This window comes from Mirounga angustirostris, unplaced genomic scaffold, assembly GCF_029215605.1.
Source record: "Mirounga angustirostris isolate CCGP_5_RB_7025 unplaced genomic scaffold, mMirAng1.0.hap1 SCAF_14, whole genome shotgun sequence".
Classification (NCBI taxonomy): Eukaryota; Metazoa; Chordata; class Mammalia; order Carnivora; family Phocidae; genus Mirounga; species Mirounga angustirostris.
Genome location: NW_026991722.1, coordinates 24,096,007 through 24,117,523, shown reverse-complemented (window position 1 = coordinate 24,117,523; position 21,517 = coordinate 24,096,007). Strand labels below are relative to the sequence as shown.

General features: G+C 49.4%; 1 protein-coding gene across 2 annotated transcripts in view; it reads right to left on the bottom strand.

Moving 5' to 3' along the window:
- Nucleotides 1-21,517, bottom strand: part of MYO5B (myosin VB) — a 334,942-nt gene that overhangs the window by 116,524 nt on the left and 196,901 nt on the right. For both annotated transcript variants that reach the window (XM_054510300.2, XM_064577622.1), the window contains exons 6-10: nt 20,180-20,323; nt 18,790-18,871; nt 13,254-13,361; nt 9,452-9,561; nt 5,073-5,338 (exon numbers count right to left, since the gene is read on the bottom strand). In XM_054510300.2, coding sequence (XP_054366275.2) covers nt 5,073-5,338; nt 9,452-9,561; nt 13,254-13,361; nt 18,790-18,871; nt 20,180-20,323 — 710 coding nt within the window. The remainder of the gene's footprint in view (nt 1-5,072; nt 5,339-9,451; nt 9,562-13,253; nt 13,362-18,789; nt 18,872-20,179; nt 20,324-21,517) is intronic.

Sequence of the window (21,517 nt, the reverse complement as noted above, 5' to 3'; positions counted from 1 at the left end):
CAACAATGTGAATATACTTACCACCACTGAACTGTACCTTTAAAAATGAGTAAGATGGGGGGTGCCTGGTGGCTCAGTCAGTTAAGCGGCTGCCTTCAGCTCGGGTCGTGATCCCAGGGTCTTGGGATCAAGCCCCGTGTCAGGCTCCCTGCTCAGTGGAGAGTCTGCCCCTCCCCACCCCGCTCATTCGCTCTCTTCCTCTCTCAAATAAATAAATAAAATCTTTCCAAAAAACTGGTTACAATGCTAAGTTTCATGTTAGGTGCTTTTCCAGCTACAGTTTTAAAAAATTATTAAAAAAAAAAAACCCATATTGTTAAAAAGCACCGAGTAGATAGAGATGGATGCTAGTTTAAAGTCAGGAAATACCACAAGAAACAGAAAATAATGTCAGAACTGAGGATAGAAAATCCCAGCAAACCCATTTCCTGCCTCCTTGGGGCCCACCCCACTCCTCTCCACCGCTCCCCCCTCACTGGTCCTCAGCATGAGGCGCGAATCTCCACCCTGCCTTCCTCCACGCGTCTCCTAGGCCAACTGTCCTCAGCAAGACCGGGCTGGCCCCAGCCAAAGCCCCTGCCACCCTGGCATGTCTAAGGCTCAAGGCAAAAACAAATAAATGCCTTTTTCCCTAAATTGAAGCCGTCTATTTCTTTTTGCCTCGAGGAGGGGAGAGGAATGAAGGATTCCAATTCCAATTCCTCAAGCCTGGAGAGGCAAGCACTGGTTAATGTAACATGAAAAGGAAAGCCCGGCCAAAAGTTGCCCAGCTCCGTCCTATTAATTTCCATCCCCCGCCTGGTAGGAAACACCCACAGGCAGCGGGCAGCGTTGCAGATCCCTACTGAAGGGAAAGAGATGGTCTCAGGTTGGCCACATTGCTCCGTGGGTGTTGCTTGCTTTGCACTTTCTGGAGCCGAGGCAGGGGAGCAAGTTGTAGGGAAACCATCCTTCTTGCCAAGACACCGGGTGTCAGGAAACGGTCAGGAGAACCTGGGGGCCTGGCCTCTGAGCAGCAGCTTACCACAGTTGCGCCATTTATCTGGGGGTTCACAGCTTTTTCTACTGTCCGAACCACCAGTAAGAACGTGTTAAGGGGGGTACCTACGGGTGTTCATGCTGGTTCATGCACTGTTTTCTTATCTACAAGAAATGAGTCTTCACTCTGATTCTGTAGTAACATTTTCAACATTTACAGAAAATTCTGGAGTGGCTCACCCACCCTAGAGAACCCTTTTCAGTTGTTTCTAGAAGGAGCTTGACTAGTGAGCCAATAACTTCCTGAATAGGGGCTAGAGTTCATCTGGGGACAGTTATCCCAGTAATTACTAATTAGTGTCTACTTGCTGGGGAGGGGGTGGCAATCCCACTCTCATTTGCTAGCTTCACGCATTTGTAACCTGATTAAGAGGGAGATAATTCCTTATTCCTTTCTTCCTAATGAATGGGGTTGAATGTATTCAGAAGCACACCCCCACCATCCTTCCCATTCTTTCTAGCATTCACACGCCGCTCTTTTTGCTCACAGATGAAAGAAAGAAGACAATCAAAGACTTTAGGTCATCCCAAGGGCATCTACGTGCACCATGTCTCCCCGTCCTAGGGCTGAGACACAATGAGACCGTGGGGAGATGGTCCCTCTCGCCCTCTCTACTGTTTGGTGGTCAGGGATTTGCGTAGAAAACTCAAAAAATAAAAAATAGTGCTGGAGTTTTCTGATGCCATGGAGGATGAATTCCTCCTTCAAACCACTTCCCATAGTTACATTAGGAATGAAGTGTAAAGACAGGAATCAGTTTGGAATTGGGGGGGTTGGGTGGAGAAGACAAGTGGAAGAGTGTCAGGTGTGACACCCATTCCAAATAACGGAGGGATGGCCACATTAAAAAAAAAAAAAAATCCAGTGGCTTTCTGGAAGGCATCTGAGTCCATCGGAAAAGAGACAGACACCAGGATTGCAAAAGGGAGAGGACAGTAAATAGCTCAGTGCAAGGGCAGCACAGACTTCCACCCAACGTTGTCATTTTCTTCCAGATGAAGAAATGATGTCACTGACCCAACGGAGCAGAAACAGTACCACCAAGGTTCAAGTGACCTGCTTGCCTGTGGTGAAGTTTTTGGTTTTAACCTCCTACGAGTTCATTACATACCCTCTGGCCAGAAGAGAGCGCCTAGGCCAGCGCAAATTTTTACAGTAGTTTCTTGGCAGACTCGAACTGCTGAGGAGCATGCTTACAGACACTCCGGGAAAGTCTCTGAGTGCTTTCTTGGCAACAGATGGCCCATATAGAGAGCCAGCTCGTCAACTCTGAGCCCACCCCGTATCTAACTTGCCATCTTGAACTCTGCCGAGAGGGTAGGAACATGGAACTACATTGAGCATATGCAGGAATAGGGCATTAGATCTCTGCAAGAGGGGAGTGCATTGCTTTGCAAACAGGACCACTTTGGGGCACAGTGTGAAAAAGGAAATGAGCTCCTAAGAACGAACAAGGATTTAAAAGAGAGAAAATAAAACAGCATAGCATGTCTGAAGGAAGCACAAAGGGTAGGAAACGTCTCAAGAACGCCAGTCCGTGGCCCTACAGCGGGACTCTGCTCTCACCGGACAGCTGTTGGATGTCCCAGAGGAAGCCACAGCCGCTCCGAGAGGAGGGGGGATGCACAGGTCAGGAGACAGAGTTCTCCAGCCTCCCGCCTCACCACGGGCCCAATCAACTCAAACCACAGACAAGCCTTCTCTGAAATCAGTTTCTCCCCTCTGTGCAGTCACAGGACTTGAGAACAGACTCAACAATGAAAAAGTAAACGGCAAATAGAAGCACAAATCCAGCTTGCACGAGCCCAGCTGGTGTCTCCAGACCCAGCAGCGTGACACGCCAGCAAGGAGCAAAGCCTTTCACTGCGGATGCCCGGGAAGGGATGACCATCTCTGTGACGCACGGCGCCGCGAAGACAGCAGGGAACCATAACAGAGGTGAGCAGTGGAAGCACGGAAGTCACGACGTTTTCACATGCTGTTCACAACACTGAGCCTGCCTATTACAGTAAATTAGATTCTTGCCCGGGTACAGTCAGGGAATCGGGTCAAATGCTGTAGCCGGAGTTTCTCTGGGTCTTACTTCAGAAGGGAACACTAAAGGTCAGGTTTTTTGGGGGGAACCCAATTTCCCGAAAATACTCATGACAGAGAGAATAACGGAATTACGGACAGTGAGGAGGTAGGTTCCCAGGGTATGGGCTGGCCTATGCTCTCCACAGAGAAACGGGAGGGGCTGAGCACAAAGCAGGCACTCAGCGGCCAAGAGGAGAAATGCCCCGCACCCGGTTGCTCGGATAAAACCCTGAAGCACCCTGAGGAAGACGCATCCTCCTGTTCCCCGCTCTCGGGTGATGCTCCCCTGCTGGTTCACCAGCTATGAGGTTTCCCTTCCACACTTTGCTTTTTCCTACCATCACAACAGTGTTCCCGTTCCCAAAGGTGCCGCCCCCACCTCCCGTATTTTACTCCCTCCCTTTAAAAGATCCAGTTCAAACCCCACCTTCCACACAAAGCTTTCCCTGACGGTGCCAACGAGCATGCCCTCTCCTGACTTGATACTCATCCCACACTGAGTGTCCAAACCCTCAGGTGGACTCTGCTATTTCTTCTGTTGCCTTGTTGTATTATGTAGCTCACGTATGGGCCTTAGTTCTTCAGCAGGCCTTTGTGACACCAGAAATCAAGTTTCCTTCTTCCATGTCCTCCACACCCTGCAACACGGTTTGATTTGAAACCCGACAGTGAACGAGAGCAGCAGAGATGTAACTAGAACAGCCTATCTTTGCATGGGGACGTGGCCGCTTCTAGGACGTTCTCTTTGCTCTAGTCTCAACATAAGGCAAGTTCTCAGCTCATCAGCCCACCAAGCAGCTGTTTCCACTAGAGCAGCCCTGTTCTTACAACTCTGCACTTCCGTGGGTCTGAATTTCTATTTTAAGACAGAAGCCATAACCTTCTGTGATATAAAGACCCAGGAGGATTCAATCTATTATTGGCTTAAAGAAGGCAAGACACTGACCATAAAAGATGTGCAAAGGAGGCTGCAAACCAGGACATATAATTTCAAAGAACTCTAGAAGGATCTGGGAAGAACCTGAGAGAGACTGTGACTCAGCCCTTCACTTCAAGCTATCGAAACAAAACACCAGAAAGAGGCTGTGATCTGTGGAGCGTCATCCAGCGAGCTGGGGCCAACGTGAGTCGCACCACCTGTCTCCTGACGCCTAGTCACGTAGACTTTCCGCTGAGCCATGTTGCCTCTCCCTGAAAAAGATGCTGTTATAAATAAGTCCTTGCTGTTAGGCTGGAATTCTGAAAGGAAGAGAAGCCTCGAGAATGACCACACACAAGTCTTAGAGTGCTGGGCAAAATCATGGTATTATAATAACCATCGTGATAGGGAATACAGTGAATGAGGTCAGATGGTAGATTTGAATAGAACAGCTGAGACACAAAGCCTGAAATTGCGTTCAGAGCAGCTTCCGGTCCAATGTTGGGCAAGACCCTTCCCTCTCTGGGCCTGTTTCCCAGCTGTGAAGAAGGGTGTGTACGGGGCTTCTCCATGAAGGAGCTACTGGGGTTTTGGAACTCTTCTTTGGAACTGTCCTCCATGTTTTCGGACACCTAGCATCCCGAACCTCAGGCCACTAGGTGCCAGTAGAGACCCCAGGCACTGTGACAACAAAAAATGTTCCCACATGTCACATCCCTGGTTGAGAATCGGGAAGCCTGGGGAGCTTCTCCAAGGCCCGCTGCCACCTCGGAAATGCTAGCAGGAAGACACACCTGGGGCTCAGATGGGTAAGCGTCTGCCTTTGGCTCAGGCCAGGATCCCAGAGTCCTGGGATCGAGCTCTGCGTCGGGCTCCCTGCTCAGTGGGGGAGTCTGCTTCTCCCTCTCCCACCCCTCCCCGGCTCACGCTCTCTCTCACTCGCTTTCTCAAGTAAATAAATAAAATCTTAAAAAAAAAGGAAGACCCAACCATCAGGTGGAGTGAAAGGGAGTGAAAGGCGGCCGGGCACGGGCCTACCCGTAGATGTCCAGGACGCCGATGAAGGAGTGCTGCTTGAGGTGTGTGTGCAGGGCCTTGTTGATGTGCTCCACGATCCAGCCGAACAGCTGGGCGTAGATGTGCTTCGCGAGGGCGCTGCGTGCGTTGAGCACCTGCTGCAGGGACATGCTCTTGACATAGGTCTCGGAGGTAGTGACCAGCTTGCGGTGGCAGAGCCAGTGCTCCATCTGACTGTGTTCCACCCCTAGCAGTTGGCAGAAGTTGGTCAGGTGCTCATCCTGGGGCTGGAAGAGACACGGGGGATGGTTTCAGGAGGGGGGCGGAGGGCAAGCCCGCCACCGTGCCCTCTCCGCCCAGGGGCACAACGAGCCCACCCAGCACCACAGACCCAGGCTATCCCTAGCCGCGGTGCTGGGCAGGCTCACGCACTCTCACACCAAGTGGAGGGACAAGCGAGCCCCCCAAGAGTGTTGCTCCAACTGACCATCACACCAAATGATCAGGGCTTTAAGAAACAATAGCTTTCTCAACTTTCCCTCTGCCCTCCTCCACTGCCGGCCAAGTCACAGGCCAGGGAGAACTCCTTGAGTGAAGGGAGCAGAATGAGAATTGATGACTTGGGGATGGATAAATCCATTAAGATAAGGAGCCAGAAGGCAGCAGTAACCGTACAGAGCCGCAGACGCAGGATCACGGTAAATGTGCAGTTTCCTTCTGCGGAGTCCCACATGCAGGGCTGAGCCCACAGCCCGGAAGGAAGTCCTCACGTGCAAGCATCACCCTTGACTGGCAGCACCCGGCCTAACAGCTGTATGCTCTGAAATGAATGCACAGCTGAACCAATGGGACAGCCTTCCCCACACTGACATGCACTGTTCCAAGCCCACTTTCCTGCACCTTAGCCTCAGTGATATTAAGTAACACATACTTGGTGTTCTACTCTTAAAGCCCTTGCTGCCTGGGGAAAGAAGCCAATCAACGTGGAAGTCGAGGACAAACGGCAAGAATACAGAACAAACTCTGACCCGAGAAGAGCCATTTGGAACACTGCAACTGGTAACACCACCCTTTTAGAGCTAGAGGGAAAACTAGGAATTCCTCCTCCTGAAAACCCTTCTCTATAGAGGTAAGCAGTGCCTTCCGCCCAGGGTACACAGCTGCCTCCAATCTTGACCCTCATTTACCCAAAGTACCTATCATACCACCTGGTCTTCCGGTCCTGATAAGCGCATCACCCACAGGTCTTAATTTCACCCACATGTGTAAGTCAGATACTCCTTTTCACTCAGGGCACCCCACAAAAAAACCCCACTGTTCGCTCCCTTGTCTAAATCCACCCCGCCCCCCTGGGAAAGCTGATTACCCAGCCACGAGCCTGCTGGATTGTTTATTAGCTCTCAGGCAGAAAGGGAATTCTTCAGAACATGATGTGCTACCTTCTATAATGGCCCTAAATTGCCTTTGCTGTGGGACTCATTTTCTGATGAGGCTGCCTTGTAGGATTTAAATGAGAGTTTAAGTGTTCAATGAAAATTAATGCAGAGAACTGTACCATTTCCCCCTTAACACCATTTCACCCCCAACCTTTTTTTTTTTTTCCTTTCTTCTACAGATATTTAAAATCCATCTACCCAAAGCAAACACAATTACAAAATAGAATGTCAGAGTAGGAAAGAACCTCCCAGGAAGGCCAGTGTTCTTCCAAAATGTGGTCTGTGGAACAACAGTTACAAAGCACGTTAATGGGCTTTACCTAACCAACAGGGGCCGAGGGACGGCACCAGGTTAGACGCAGCTGAGCTGGGCTGTTAACAGATCCTGAAAGCACCAAGAGACATTTTATGCAGCATTTCCTGAACTTAATTGACCAAAGAACCCTTTTTTTTTAATTGTTTGATGTAGTGTTCCATAATTCATTGTTAGCCTATAACACCCAGTGCTCCATTCAGTATGTGCCCTCTTTAATACCCATCACCAGGCTAACCCATCCCCCCACCCACCTCCCCTCTAACACCCTCAGTTTGTTTCTCAGAGCCCATAGTCCCTTAAGAAATTGCCTAGGGCTAAGGTTCCCAGGAAAATTCTTCGGGAATCATCATTCTAACCCTATCCCTTTTGTTTTTCAGATGAAGAGAATGACGGGGAGGGAGGCACCCCTGACTGTGGCCCAGAGCTCCTAATCCAGCTGGGGAAGAGAGTCAGCCTGGGCTGGGTGGGGAGGGGGAGGCCCTCATCTTCTCAGCACATGGGCTGCCTCGGCTACTTGTCCTGACCAACAGAAAATTTCTCTCTGCAGCAGCCCAGCCCGAACCTGCCGGCCTCCTCGCCCCAAGAGAAAGCCATACGTAGCAGTGTTAAATGCCTGGGGACTGCTTGGCACGCAACAGGTGCAGGGGCGGCAAAAGTCCAACTTCTTAATCTGACCTACTTCCAAGAAATTCTTAATTGCTCAGCAGAGCGTTGCAGCTGGATTCCCTGACCTGTAGATGGCCTGCTAGCAGCCAACACGACCGCTCGAGTCCTGCCCCCTGGAGCCCTGCCCGCCCCCCCACCCCCCGGCACCTCCCCAGTGAACGCAGCCGAGACAGAACCACAAGTTCTGGAAGGGTTTGATAATCACCTCAGGACAGGTTCCCGGCTGCTGCAGGGGGATGTGGCTCGCCCCTCTATTACCCTCTTCTGACTATTGATGACAGGTGCTAACTGCGACTGATTTAACATCATGCAATCACATTTAAGCTTAATTAAATGATGCTAAATCCATTCAAAATCGCCAGTATCACAGGTAGATTAGACTCTATGGGCCCATATTGCCAAATTCAAGAAACAAATTGCCTCTGGTGTCCAAGTGATTGCACGCTGCTGCCTCTCCAAGGTAACTCTGGCAGTCATGAACACCGTTTCATGCTTTAATTAAAAATCAAAACTACCGAGCAGAAGGCATACCGCGTATGGACAGACAGCCTTTCCAGCAGGAGGCCCACCCTCTGTACCAGAGGAATAAACCAAAATCCATTTGAGAGAGACTTTCACTAGCAACCACTTAGTGAAGCACTTCCTGCGCACACACGGTGTGCCCAGCACCGGGCTAGGCACCTGCTGGGGGACATCAACACGGGGAAACCGCCATGGCTGGGGCCCGATGTGGCCCTTAACTGTCATTATGGTCTCTCTGGGCCTTCATTTTCCCCAAGCCTGTGAAGTAACAGGGATGCCTGCAAGGTCCGCTCTGCCTCCAACAAGGCTGAGTCAAGAATGCAATCACGTGGGCCCTGGGCTAAGGTAGGTAATATCAGCGCCCACTCCACAGATGAGGAAGCAGACTTGGAAAGGTTAACTATCTGGATGCCTGGGTGGCTCAGTCAGTTAAGTGTCTGCCTTCGGCTCAGGTCATGATCCCAGGGTCCTAGGAGATATCCCACCCTCAAGACCATTTCTCTTTCAGGGAAAATATATGGGGCAAGGGCCAGGGTCCTCTCTCTACAGGCAGGACCAGTTTCAACTTCTGATAAGCCCTAACTCCAGGAAAACAGTAGGAGGTTCATAATTATTTGTTCAATTGAAAAAGCATTCAGTTGTGAGTGGCATGGACACAGGCCCACATTCATATCCTATAGGATTGGCTTCTGTCTTTTCCCAGAATCGGGGTTTCTAAATTCTAAGTCATTGGGAACAAGAATCATCGTTCGTACCTCCCCAGGACTTAGAGTCCAGGTGAGAACACCAGGGTGGACGTAGCAGGACACAAAGAGCAGAGAGCACATCCCAGCTGCTGTCTATAGGACCACACGTCTCCAAGGTCTCTCACATCTACCCACTTAGACACTCCTTACCTAGCACATATCTGGTGCTACATTGGGCACTGAGAAAGTAACAGTCACTGTGAGCATTTATGGAGTAATTCACAATTTGCAATACTTTCACATAGATGTCTCAATATTCTGCATCATACTGTCAAAATCTTGCCAAGCGGGGTCATCTTTTGGCTACCCAATTACACTGTAAGCTCCTTGGAGACAGTCACCAAAAATGGTGTCCAACGCTTCATCTCCTTGTTGTGTGGACCTCAGTTGGGAGCTCAGAAGATATTCATGGATTGAGAACACTCTGTAGAATTCCATGGACCTCAGGGTACTTGGAAAAGCAATCCATAAGAAAAAGAATGTATTTAATAGCCACTAAATTCCCTGCCCTTGGTGATAGAAATTTGATGGCAGCTGATTTGAAAAGGATGTGTTCTTATAAAAAATTATCAGCAAGAGAACAGAAACCATTACTGTTAAGAATAACTAACCTATGAGTGTCCTCTGAGTGTAAAGACACATTTCAGTTGTATCAAACTCTAAGAGCTGAATAAATTGTGTGTGTTTTATCTTGGGTGCTGGTGTGCGACTTACTGATACACTACAGGAATCACCATCACGCTCAGCCTGAATCTCCACGTTTCCGAGGTGCAGGATAGAAGCAATTATCTTAAAAATGCTTATCTGATGGGACTCTCTCACTCCTGGGGGGAAAAGAAAAGAATGACACTCAGCATCCATGGTAGGATAGAAAGGACATTTTACCCTTTTTTAAAGGACTTTTAAAAAAGTTTGATTTTTCCTTTCTGGGCCAATGACTCCTAAAACGATCCAGGCTCCTCACCAAGTAATTACCACTGCATAGTAACAGCTCAGAGGGCAAAGGGGCTCCCCAGACTAAAAGGGAAATATCCTCACTCTGATTGTCCTGATCAAACCAGATGGGTTATGCTACCATTTTAACTTCTCCAAGAGCAAAGGAGAGACAGCAATCATGCAGACTCATTTTAAACTTCATTTCAACCAAATACTTTATGGAGGTTTTTATGAGTTTAATAAGAATGGTCATTTATCTACAGCCATTTCTCTCTGAACACAATAACCAGCAAACATCTGTGTCCCACATCCGAAGTGCCAACTGGGGAGGAAGTGGAGGAAGTTCCGGGAGCACTGCTGGCGGAGATGGACAAGCCAGCTGGCTCTCGGCCACTGCCGAACGGGGCCACGCCCCACACTCCCTCGCAGGGACCGCCACGCCTGACCTTGAACTGCTGTGGAAGCGAGCATCTACTGCCACAATGACTTGAGCACATAAATCATCAAAGACACGGATCATTTTGTACAGTTGATATTTAGCTTTAAGACATCATTTCTTTCTGAATTGCAAAAGATTAGACCTACAGAAAAAGGCTACAGAGTAATAGGACACCAATCACCCTACCACTCAGTTTAAGAAATAATGCAGTGGTCCCCCATCTTTCTCTCCAGCTGCAGTTATTTTTAAAGGCAATAATTTACAGTCCTAAAAAAAAAAAGTCTGACACCTGTATAACTGGGAGATAAGGCTGGACTATACTGGGATTAAAAACTATCCACAAAGTGGACAACCCAAGCATGAACTAGACAAATTAACTCTCGAGTTTGCTAATGACAGAGGACTACTACTGCGTAAGCTTCATAGGAGCTGGGATTTACTTTTTAAATTTGTTTTAAGTTTTAAAATATACAAAGAAATAGCAATATAATGAATCCCTGTTCTTGCCTTGGCAGATAGGTGCTCAGAAACCCAAATAATGGAACTGCACTGATGACGGTTACATAGACTGCAAATGTGTACAGAAATGCACGAGCCGTTCAAATATCTGGTTTTGTTTAATTAAAAAAAATAAACAGCTGGAGGCCAAAAAATTTAGTGTAACTGAGTAAGACGGAAAAAAGGAAGACCGGTTCAAGTCAGAGGTTGATACCCCCAGACAAGACAGGGGGCTTGGTGGTGGTACCCCCGCGTGGGGAGTAAAGTACTGGGCTTTCGATCAGAGCTCAGTGGGTCCTGCTCCCAAATAGGTCCTACTAGTCAGGAAGTGGGTTTTGGACCATCCCAGGAGGGACAGATCACTTTTCTCTCTCCTTCACTTTTTCTTGGGAACGAATGCTTTGTCCATTTCCAAAGCCTTCACCACACTGTCATGGTAGGAATTGAAGTAGTACACCTTGAATGACTACTGAATCCTAACAATAGTTAGGATGGCTGCACTATACTGGCCAGAAAGCCCCTTCTTTATACACTATCCCAATAAGCAGTACCTCGCTATGACAAGCAAAAAACCGAAAACCAAACAATAAAACTGAAGGAGTAGAGCAGGGGTTGGCAACCTATGGCCCATAGCCCACGGCGTGTTTTTATGAATGAAGTTTTATTAGAAGAGTCATGCCCATTCATTTACGTTCGTCTATGGCTACTTTCACACAACAGTGGCAAAGCAGAGGAGCTGCTTCCAAAGAGCGCATGGCTCAAAGAGCCCCCGTTATTTAGCATCTTTCCTTGGAGAAAAAGTGGGAGTTATATTGAAGAGTAGGGAAGAAAGGCTTATTTCAATAGATTCTCCAATGCCATTTGCTTTGTGAATGAAAGCACCCGGCCTCCTCGAGCCTTGGAGGGAACCGCCTGCTCCTCGGATCAGCGCCTGCCCACTGCTCACAGCAGACTCCAGGGGCCTCCCTCCTGCCTCCGGTCAAACCGGGCAGACTGTTCCCCTGCTTGGCAAGTCCCCTCCAAACCTGCTCCCCAACTGAATAAAATGATTATGGGACATGGGAGAAGTCAGGGGTGCCAGTTGTCAATTTATTATCTCTCCGTTTACAATCCGCCCCGCTTTGGGGTACCGGAGCGAGACCCGGTGAACACTTCCCCTTTGCCCACTGGTGGAATGGTCAGCTTGGTCAAAGAGCACTGTAGTGACTGAGCCGCAAGAGGACATGCGTGTTCTTGGTTCTGGTCCTCCACAGTTCTGACTCATCGCGGACGAGCCACCACGGTGCCCTCAGGCCATGCTCTCCTCATGAGCAGCTGCTTCGGAGACTTTCTGGTCCCCCCACATGCCACGGCAACTGCAGGCTGCCTTGCAGACCAGCAATGGCCCACGCCCTCTGGCAGGATTCTTCACCGGCAGGCTTCCTACTCTTGTGGTAACCACATGTTCCCAGAAGTGGCTGAGATCTCAGCCAGTCAACAGTTCCTTTATCAGCTGCTCTTCCTTGCCCTTTTGCACCTGCTACTTCTGCACCCCTAAAGTCCTCTTATACCCTTTTTATAATCATCAACTACTGCTCTAGTTGATATTTTTCACTGGAATAACCAGTGTGGCTTTTAGGTCATTATTTCATGGGTACAAAAGACAAAGTATTTCTACCCACCGGTTATCCAGAGACATGAAGAGCACTCAGATTTCAGCCCATGGAACCCTGTGTCTACCATACAGAGATTAAGGTGTGTCTTGCTTGGCCATGTTTTATTTGGACATTGGGTAAGACTGCCTGGATTCCCACCAAAGAACCTAAGAAATGCGGCTCTGAAGTAGTCACATGACTCAGAAGGCAGATGTCCACCTCTGTCAGAGAAGGGGCTGGGGAAAAATAGAAGGGCTGTCCTGAGCTGCTTCCTGAGTTTCAGGCTGACTTCCCAAGCTTTGTTTTTTCTGGCTGCAGGTTCCAGGAATTAACTCATTCAATTTCCCAGTTAAGAAAGGCTTGCCTTCCACTTTACCACTTAGGTTCCTCTTCCTCAAAAATGGCGGGGAGGGGGGGAGGGGGCGTTTTCTCTCACTCTATTGCCCTTTATGCCCAGAAGGACATTTGATGTTAGCCAAAAGGCTGAGTAGCAATACCAGAAGGACAGAGAGATCTTGAATTCCACAGTTATGCTCTCTGTGGAAAAAGTGGTAACGGAAAGGACACTGTATATGTGAGAATGCTACCAGACCTTCATAGTCTGCTTCCAACTTGGATCCCAGGACATTGGTACATGGGTTGGTTTGGTCCTAAAGACATGCTTTTTCTGCTAGAACACATGGCCTCCAAACCCAGACCGCAGCACGAGAAGATGTGGCTTTCTCCTTTTGCTCCACTGGCTTCAGTGGCCTGAGGAAGTGGAAAGGGCCACTTTGCAGTGCCTAAGAGCACGACTCTCAAACCTTACTTTTAAGACAGATCAACAAAGGTACAAGTCTTAAACTCTGGAGTCTGAGGGTTGGGATGGAGTAAGAGTAAGACAACATTCACCAAGGGCAACAGGGCTTCTCATGGGCTTACGAAAGTTGGCAAAGCAGGACACTGTCGTGCTTTTCTACTCTCCATGAAGTCAACTGTCTGGGCCTTTTCCCACTCAGAAGCTGCTTACCCAGGAGTGTGAAGGCTTGTCGTGTCTTCTCAAAGTCCTCAGCATCATCTATACCTTCAATGCGTGTGTTTCCTCCCTGCGAGGTATAGAAGAAGTCCTCTGCGCACGCTGTGGGAAGTGAGGAGGAAAGGCATCAGGCATTGGAGAGAAGCTCCATCCCGGTTTACCCACAGATCACGATGCATGAGGATTTCTACTCATCCCAGACCAAAATTTTATTCCCAGCTAGATGTGCAACCCTTATAAATTATCTTTACTGACAACAGCAAATGGAGAGAAACCTGGATAAGGAGGCACAGAGCATTACACTATGCTGACAGAATGCATTGCTGTGTTTGTATAAAACCAGTATGTGAAAAACCCGTGAACGTAAAAAGTCATAAGTGGTTCAGTTTACATGATTCACCACAGATTTGCCTTTAAAAAGGATGTGAGGGGCATCTGGGTGGCACAATTAAGCATCTGACTCTTGGTTTCAGCTCAGGTCATGATCTTGGGGGGTCCTGGGATCGAGCCCCATGTCGGGCTCTGTGCTCAGGGTGGAGTCTGCTTGAGATTCCCCCTCTGCCCCTGCGCGCACTCGATCTCTAAAGTAAATAAATCTTAAAAAAAAAAAAAAAGATCTAATATACAGTGAGATGTACACCTACCCTAAAATCACAGACTTCCATAACTGTTGATAAGCTTAGTATGACAACCTCATTTGACAAAGGAGAGGCACTGATGTGCCCAAGGTAACATGGTTTTTTGTTCATTTGTTTTACCAAGTTAGGGCACCCCTGAGTTCCTCAGGCACGTGAACAGATGCAAGTTGAGACCCTCAAATGTTTGTTCTCACCTCCAGCTCAATTCCTCTCAGTCAGGCCTCTGATAACAGCCTGGAGGACAACTGGTTAGGAGGGGCCCCGGTTCTACCTTAGAATTCAGAGCCAATCTTAGCAGAGGGCAACAATGCACCAAGACCCGGGTAGCATCCACGCGACAGGCTTGGAGGTCGGCATTCAGGGCAACAAGTGCACCTAATCAGAATTCTTCCCCCTCCCGAAAATAACATTTTCCACAAAATACAGTACCTTTGTGTAATACAACCCCGCCCAGTGTTCAGAATTTCTAAATGTATGATGTTTGATTTTGACAAGACACCAAAGCTGGACACTGATGTTGTTCTTCTCCTGTAAAGACTAGTAAAATTATTTCCCCTTGTGTGCATGTGGTAAAACACATGTCAGTTCAACATGCTTAGATACAATTTCATTGCAATGTCCAGTCTTCCTTCAACACCTTGATCTGCCCCTGTGACCCCTCACGAACTTCTCGAGTCTCCTTCCTTGCTCCACTCCGACTACCGCTGCCCATGTCTGACGTCCAGCATACATCTGTTGTCCACGGACTGTTGCCAAAGACTAAACCCGTCTTCCTGCTCCTTCAAACCCACTTTCACACTGCTGGTAACTCTGATCACACTGCACCCCCATTGAAAGCCTTTTAGAGACCCCCTCCCACCCCAGTAGCCTCAAGACAGAGGTCAAAGACCCTCAAAGAACCTCCTGGGCCCTTTGTGAAGCAGCCACGCCCCTTGCCCCTCCAGACTCAGGGCTGGGCCTTCCTTCCCCATCTCTTGTCCCTGATCCACCCATTTCCTTACCGTCATTCCTCAGCTCTACCCACACCCCCCCCATCCCCCGCAATCCAGGCCCACAGAGGCCCCACCTATCTCTCCTTTCTGGTCTCTTCCATTTCCCACCTTGCATCCTCTGCTCCAAGCCACACTCCTCCCGTAAGTGCACACTGCCAGGCCCAGCTAGGAAGTGGCCCAACTCAGACCCAAACCCTGCCTCACACAACCCGAGCTAGACCATCAGGCTACACTGCCCACAGGCATGGAGAGCAGGATATCAGCCGTAGCTTATGAGGGAAGGCTTCCTGGAGGAGGAACCCAAACCCTGAGGAATAGAGGCACTTGAGCAGGGAGAGGAAGGACTTCAGCACCAGGCTCGCAGACAGCCACAGCAAAGGCAAATGGTTATGAAGGAAGTCACGTAGGTCTCTGTGGAAGATGCTATGTTCAGCTCTTTTATATAGAACCCTCCTCCACCCCCACCCCACGAGCTCTGGCACAGAAGAGTTTCGAAGGCTTGAGAAAAGCATTTTTCCTTTTCACTCACCTTTCAAAGTACTTCCTTCGATGATTTTTGCAGGGTCCACAAGAAGATGACTGAATTTATTTATTCCTATTTTTCAGCTAGGCAAACTGAGGAACTAGGCTTTGAAGGGATTACCCAGGCTCTCCCAGACTTTGGCCAGCCTGGGAGCCCATTACTTGATCACCCTATTGTGGAGATGTTGTTTATGACATGGTTTTGCCATAAACACAACCTAACTCGTTATCAGAAGCTCTCAGCTGACACACCAGAAAAATACACAAGGCACCAGACCTCCCTGCTGGAGGAGAGGCGGCATTTTCAGCGTCTACCAAGACCCCTTCATTGTCAACAGCCAGGGCCCTCCTGCCTGATGTTCTGAGTCAGACTGACCACCCACCTTCCCTACTGCTAGTTCCCAAATTTGGGCTCCACAGGGGAACTTCCTCCGGCTGGGGCCCACCCGGGTCAGTCACAGCTTCACTCTACTAAATGATCTGAATCCAACCGAGATCATCATCTCCTTTCAGGTGTGCAATCAGCTCTGTCACCATCACACTCCAGGCCCTAGTGAGAGACATCCCAGCAGGAGATAGTCCTCAGCCGTCAGCTTAGCTGCCCTGGATCCTGGCTCTACTTTCCAGCCCGTGAAGCCAGCACTGCCTGTCCCATCCCGGAGCAACATCTCTTGTCCTCCAGTTTGGGTCTCCCTTTTTCACATTTCCAAGGAGATATATACCACAAAGTCCCCTAGTAACTGGCTCGCCAGATAGACCCTGAACAGTGTACAGATCAGACCGTGTACAGCCTACAGAGGAGGCATGAGCCCAGTGCTTAGAGCAGAGGACCATCGGGAGGCTTTGCTCCAACTGTGCAAAGCAGGAGAGGCTGTTCAGACTGTCAACACACCCATGGAAGTGAAAAATAAATAATTTATTCCTTATTACCTGAAGGCTGTATTTAAGTAACTAAAAGCCCATTACACCTCTTTTTACCATTATTTATTCACACTCCAACCAATGATTCGCGGGAGTATTGTTGTCGTTTTTTAAATCTCATCCTGAGGTCATTTTAATGCAACAGACCAGCACCAACAGGGCAGAGGGAAGTGCGGATGGCTGGAAGTGTGGATGGAGTGTTTCTCCACTCTCAATTGCACAAAGCCCTCACTGGCCAAGGGGTCTTGCCGAGACTTCTGCACACTTGAGGAGCATGTTCTAGGTGAAGACAAGGGGGGAGGAGGCAAGGCAGTCTACCCACTAGGAACCACTGGCTAGCCCTTCATTTACTTCATGTTTCCAACCACTCAACCAGGGTTATTGTGGAACTGTCAGGCTTCAGTGCTCACAGCCAATGCACCCACGAGGCCAAACACGGCCTAACCCTGAGCACAAGAGCTCATCAATGCCTCTGTGCTAAGATGTTCTTGAAGGGACAGTGCAAGAAATTGATCAGATCGGGTAGTTTTCAAGTGCTCCAGCTGGGGGCCCAAGGAGTCTGACATTCTGTTGCAATATAGAATAAGGAAAAGCCACCCCCCCCTTTTTTTTTTTTTTAAGTTCAATGCACTTACGTAAGTGCACAAAAAAAAAAAATTAGGAGGATTTCCCCGCCCCATACCCTCAAAGTTATATTTGGGATAAAATGGTCCAAATTCAAAGGCTCTTGCCAGTACTTGTTCATTTTTCTACAAAAATGACATTTGAAAAAATTTTCATCCCCTACAGGCTGGCCCTGAAAAGTCTAGCTGGGCCCATGTCCCCAGCTCTGGGAAGGAAAGAGGAGGATGGCAAAGGCCCTTAGCATGGCCTGCACTCCTGGTCACCTGTGGCCATAAACCAACATCCGAGCCCAAGGTGCCAGCTCAGAGAGGGACGCATCAAACGAGGCTTGTACCCGTCACTCCCGAGGTGTTTACAGCTTCACTGGGGGAGATGCTGGCTTGCAAACACCGAAGAGAGTACAGCAGAAAAACAGCATAATATGCCCTCCTGGGCTTCCTCCTCGGGTTCTCAATTTACTTCCCCTGGGAACCTTCGGACCCGCCTCAGCCACGTTTCACTCCGTGTACTCCGATCCCCTTGTACTGTAACGGACTGCAAGCAAGGCAAGGGCAGCCCCCACAACGGCTATGTGCAGCGCTAGGTCCCCGGTGCCCAACCCCACCTGTGCAGGGCTCGGTGAACGAGCCAAGGACCCAGTGCTAAACTGCAGGACCCAGGCACCAAACGCGGCAGGAATTCATAAGCGAGTAAAGCAGAGAGTTAGGAGGCCAGACTGAGGTGTGGACTACCTGGTGCGTGTCAGCTATGACGAACACAGGCTGGTGCCATCAGAGGTCCATGTGGTGCTGGGCCCTGAACCCAGCTGGCAGTCGGGTCGTGGGCAGCCTCGGCAGTCGGTTTCTCTCGCAGATGCACAAGGACCCACCAACCGCTGTCTAGACACCCAGCTCTTCACACCATCTACTAGTACTGAACCTCCCCAATCCCCCCTAAAATCCAGACAACAGGCCAGAGATAGGACGCTTGGCAAACACAGGATGCGACGGGGCCCCCCAGGCTTGTGACATCACACACCTCAGTTGGGAGAGGGCTCTGAGGACTCAGGGCCAGGAGTCCATCAACATTCCTTACTAAGTCGCAGCGCATGGAAGTGGGGAGGCCCCGGGCTGCAAGGAGAGGCCCTCCATCAGTAGTCTGAAGACCTAAAGCCTACTCGCTCCTCTTGCTTGGCCCTGGCTCCACGTCAACAGCCTCCACGCAAAGGACCCTTGCCGAAGCCCTCAGCCAACAGCATTAGCAGACACGGGGGGGGGGGGGGGGGGGAGTTAGACCCCACTGGAAGGCTTTCTTGTTATCTGACAGCTACAACCGGGTGACTTGGTTGAGCGGCACTTCTGGTCTCTCCATCCCCCCCCCCCCCAACTGCCCACGTGCGCCACTGGGCTGCCACAGTGCCCCACCTGCTCCAGAGAAATCAGAATGCCCTGGGGCCTAAAGCTCCCTCCGGACCATCCATCTTCATCCTGCCCCAGCCTCTCCCTCCCTCCTTTCCTTCAGCTCCATCTTTAAGTAGGACTTAAAACTCATGGGCCACAACGACATGACATGCGTTAGCTAAATCTCTAGATCCTCATGGCGGGGACATACTGTTTATGCTGTCCAAAGTGGAATCATTTTTCAAAATAACTCCTGGAAATTCTTGTGTGCTCTGCGAAATACTATTCTACCCCATGCCTCTTCCCCCCTCAAACGGATTTCTGTGGCAGGCAGCCTGGGGACAATTAGCACGAGTTTATGGATTGGGTACGGACGCTCAAGGAGGTCTGGGGTAGGGTGTGGAGACATGCCCACATCGGAGGCAGAGCTGGGACAAGACCCCAGTTTGCATACTTAATGCAAGCTCTTTGAATTCTGGAAGACTGCCGGCAGCACAGAGCTGGTAGAAGATGTGGTAATTCCTCTCATCGTCTGCCTGGAGGAGGAAACAAGTTGAACAGTTTTAAGGCAATGACCCCTGTAATCATCCCCTCACTCGCTCTCATCCCAGAGTCCTGTGGGTGACACAGGTCAAGACTTGTGCTCACGTCTTCCCTCATGGCTCTACCACCTGCAACTCCCACCTCCAGATGTTCTATTCACGGTTATGCTCCTTCTTCGAGCCTGAGGACTTTTACCTCTCGCCTATTTTCTTTTTCTCCCAGAGGATCGCCTCTCCTCCACAAGTGGTGGGTTGGCCAACCAACACACACTTCAGATCTCCGTGCTGCCCAGCTCAGGTTGCACAGACTGTGACTTGCCTGTGGTAGGCTCCCTTTCTCCTCTGGGAGGCTTGCACCTAGTCAGAGCTCTGCCCTTGCCCATCACGTCAGGCTGGGGCAGTCACTAAAGGTCCTAGACAGAGGCAGGACTTATGGCGGACATTCGGGCTACACCTGCCTTAAACTGGCAGAGTGGTGGTGTTGGGGAGTGGGGGGTCAGGAGGCCTGAGCAAAGGAAGAGGAAGGCTCGAGGGGTGTTCAGAGAAGACTCTGGCCAGAGCCACAAGCAGCTGTGACCTGCACCCAGCACAGCAGGCTGTTTCCTTTGCTGCCAGGATATAAGGATTTGGGGCTGTCAAAACAATTTGGGAGGTGGGGAGAAAGCCTGAACAGAAAAAGGGAAAAACTAAAAAAGCTGGCTAAAAAATCCATTAGAGGGCTGTTAAGCATCAGCACGCCGATGGGCGTCTCTGAGAAGCAGCCGAGGCTGTTCTGGATGTCCCCTTTGAAGGCAGCTGAGTGCCAGGGTGGGAAGGACGTGCGCCATCTCAGGTCAGAGAGGGGACACTGAAAGGGGGCTGGGGGAGGACTGTTTTCAGGCTAAGTAGATGGCCAAGTAGTGTGTTTTGTGTTTTTTGTTTAAATATAACCTACAAAGTAAGAAGGTTCCTGGGGAAGCTGAAGCCCAGAACATTCCCCTAATCCTAAGACTCTCAAATCCAAGAGGAACAGGACTATCTTCTTCTTCCCTGTATCTCCGGTATCGAGCACGGGGCTAGTACATAACAGGCATGCATTAGGTTTGTTGATTGAATCTAAAAACACCACCCACCTGGGAAGATTTCTCAGGTCTAACACCCATAGCATTCACACGAATACTCTTTGATGTAAGGAAAGAAAGCCAAAAGAACAAGTGTATCCAAAAGATGAGATGCTCTCCGGGCACAGGGAGTGGGTTAGGGAGCAAGTGAGCATCACTCGTGGGGGAAAAAGTACAAAAGGGCCCAACTCGTACCACTCACCTGAAAGACCACTCTGGACTTCTCCAGCAGGTAGGTCCTCATGTTGGCCCCAATGATGTGGTACTGCTTATCAAAGCCAATCTGAATATACTTTCCAAATCGGCTGCTGTTGTCATTGCGAGTGGTTTTGGCATTTCCGATGGCCTGCACAGAACACACAAGAGGTATGCAAAACCAGGAAAGCGTTCTTGAGTTCTAGGTGGTATGTGTGGTAGCAGCTCCATGTCCTCTCTCCTCTTCCTTACAGAACCTCCCCCGCTGTTGGGATGGCAATGAGCAGAGCTAAAAATAAAACCTCATTTCCTGCCTCCTTTGCTCCTAAGGATGGCCAGTGAGAGTAAGGAGTTGACTGGGGGACTCTTTCCAGATCCTTCCTGGAATGCGTGTGGTGATGGCTACAGCTGTAGCAGTCACTTTGGGACCATGAAGGAAAGGTCTGGAGAATCACAGAGCTCACCACTCTGACACACTTGAGCTACTAAACCAACGCCAGTATCTGAGAGCTCTGAACTTTTGGTGAGAAAAGCAAACGTTCCTGTGCTTTGATCAGATCTCCGCGACTAAGCAGTCAAATGTCATTCCCATCTGATAAATGGTATTTCTGAGAAAGAGACCAAAGATCAACACCAACCCCTCTACACCTCATCACTAGATCCTATCAGGAAGACCTCACCCTCTGGATACCATTTCTCATGCAGCCGTAGGGGCACAGTTCAAAACACCCGATGAGAATTTAAAAGTGAGGGACTAAATGGCCTGGGATGATTATTCACTTTCTATAAAGTATCACATTACTAATGGATTGGTAATGAATATATTAGTATTTTAATCCCTTTTACATTTTTTTTTTGGTTGCTAAAACACTTGAAAAATGTCTACTATACATTTTCAGTGGTCTACGAAATTTGAGGGACAAAGAGGTTGAAAGAAAATCCAAAATCCAGACTGACCCCCTACCCCTTCTCAGCCACATCCAAGCCACGGAGCTACTAATGTCCCAAAACTATGTAAGGCTCAGCTGGCATCTGTTATTAACAAGGCAAACAGGGCAGCTGAAAGCAAATCCCTACTGTTTAAAAGGTCACAATAACAAATACTCACGAAAATGTCCCACTCCTATTTTTGAGAGGAGGCAGGTGAGGCCTTGAGTCATGCAAGCGTTCACTCACAGAAACCTAAGCCTAGCTCTGCACTACAGAAGCTCTTCAGTCCGGGATCACCTGCGTTCTACACGTCCACTCCCCATCGAAGTCCACCCACTGGGATGTCCCAAATGGGTGCCAAAAATCCAACCTTAATTTAATCAAGCTTCTGAATTTTACTGCCCTTTCACAGGAA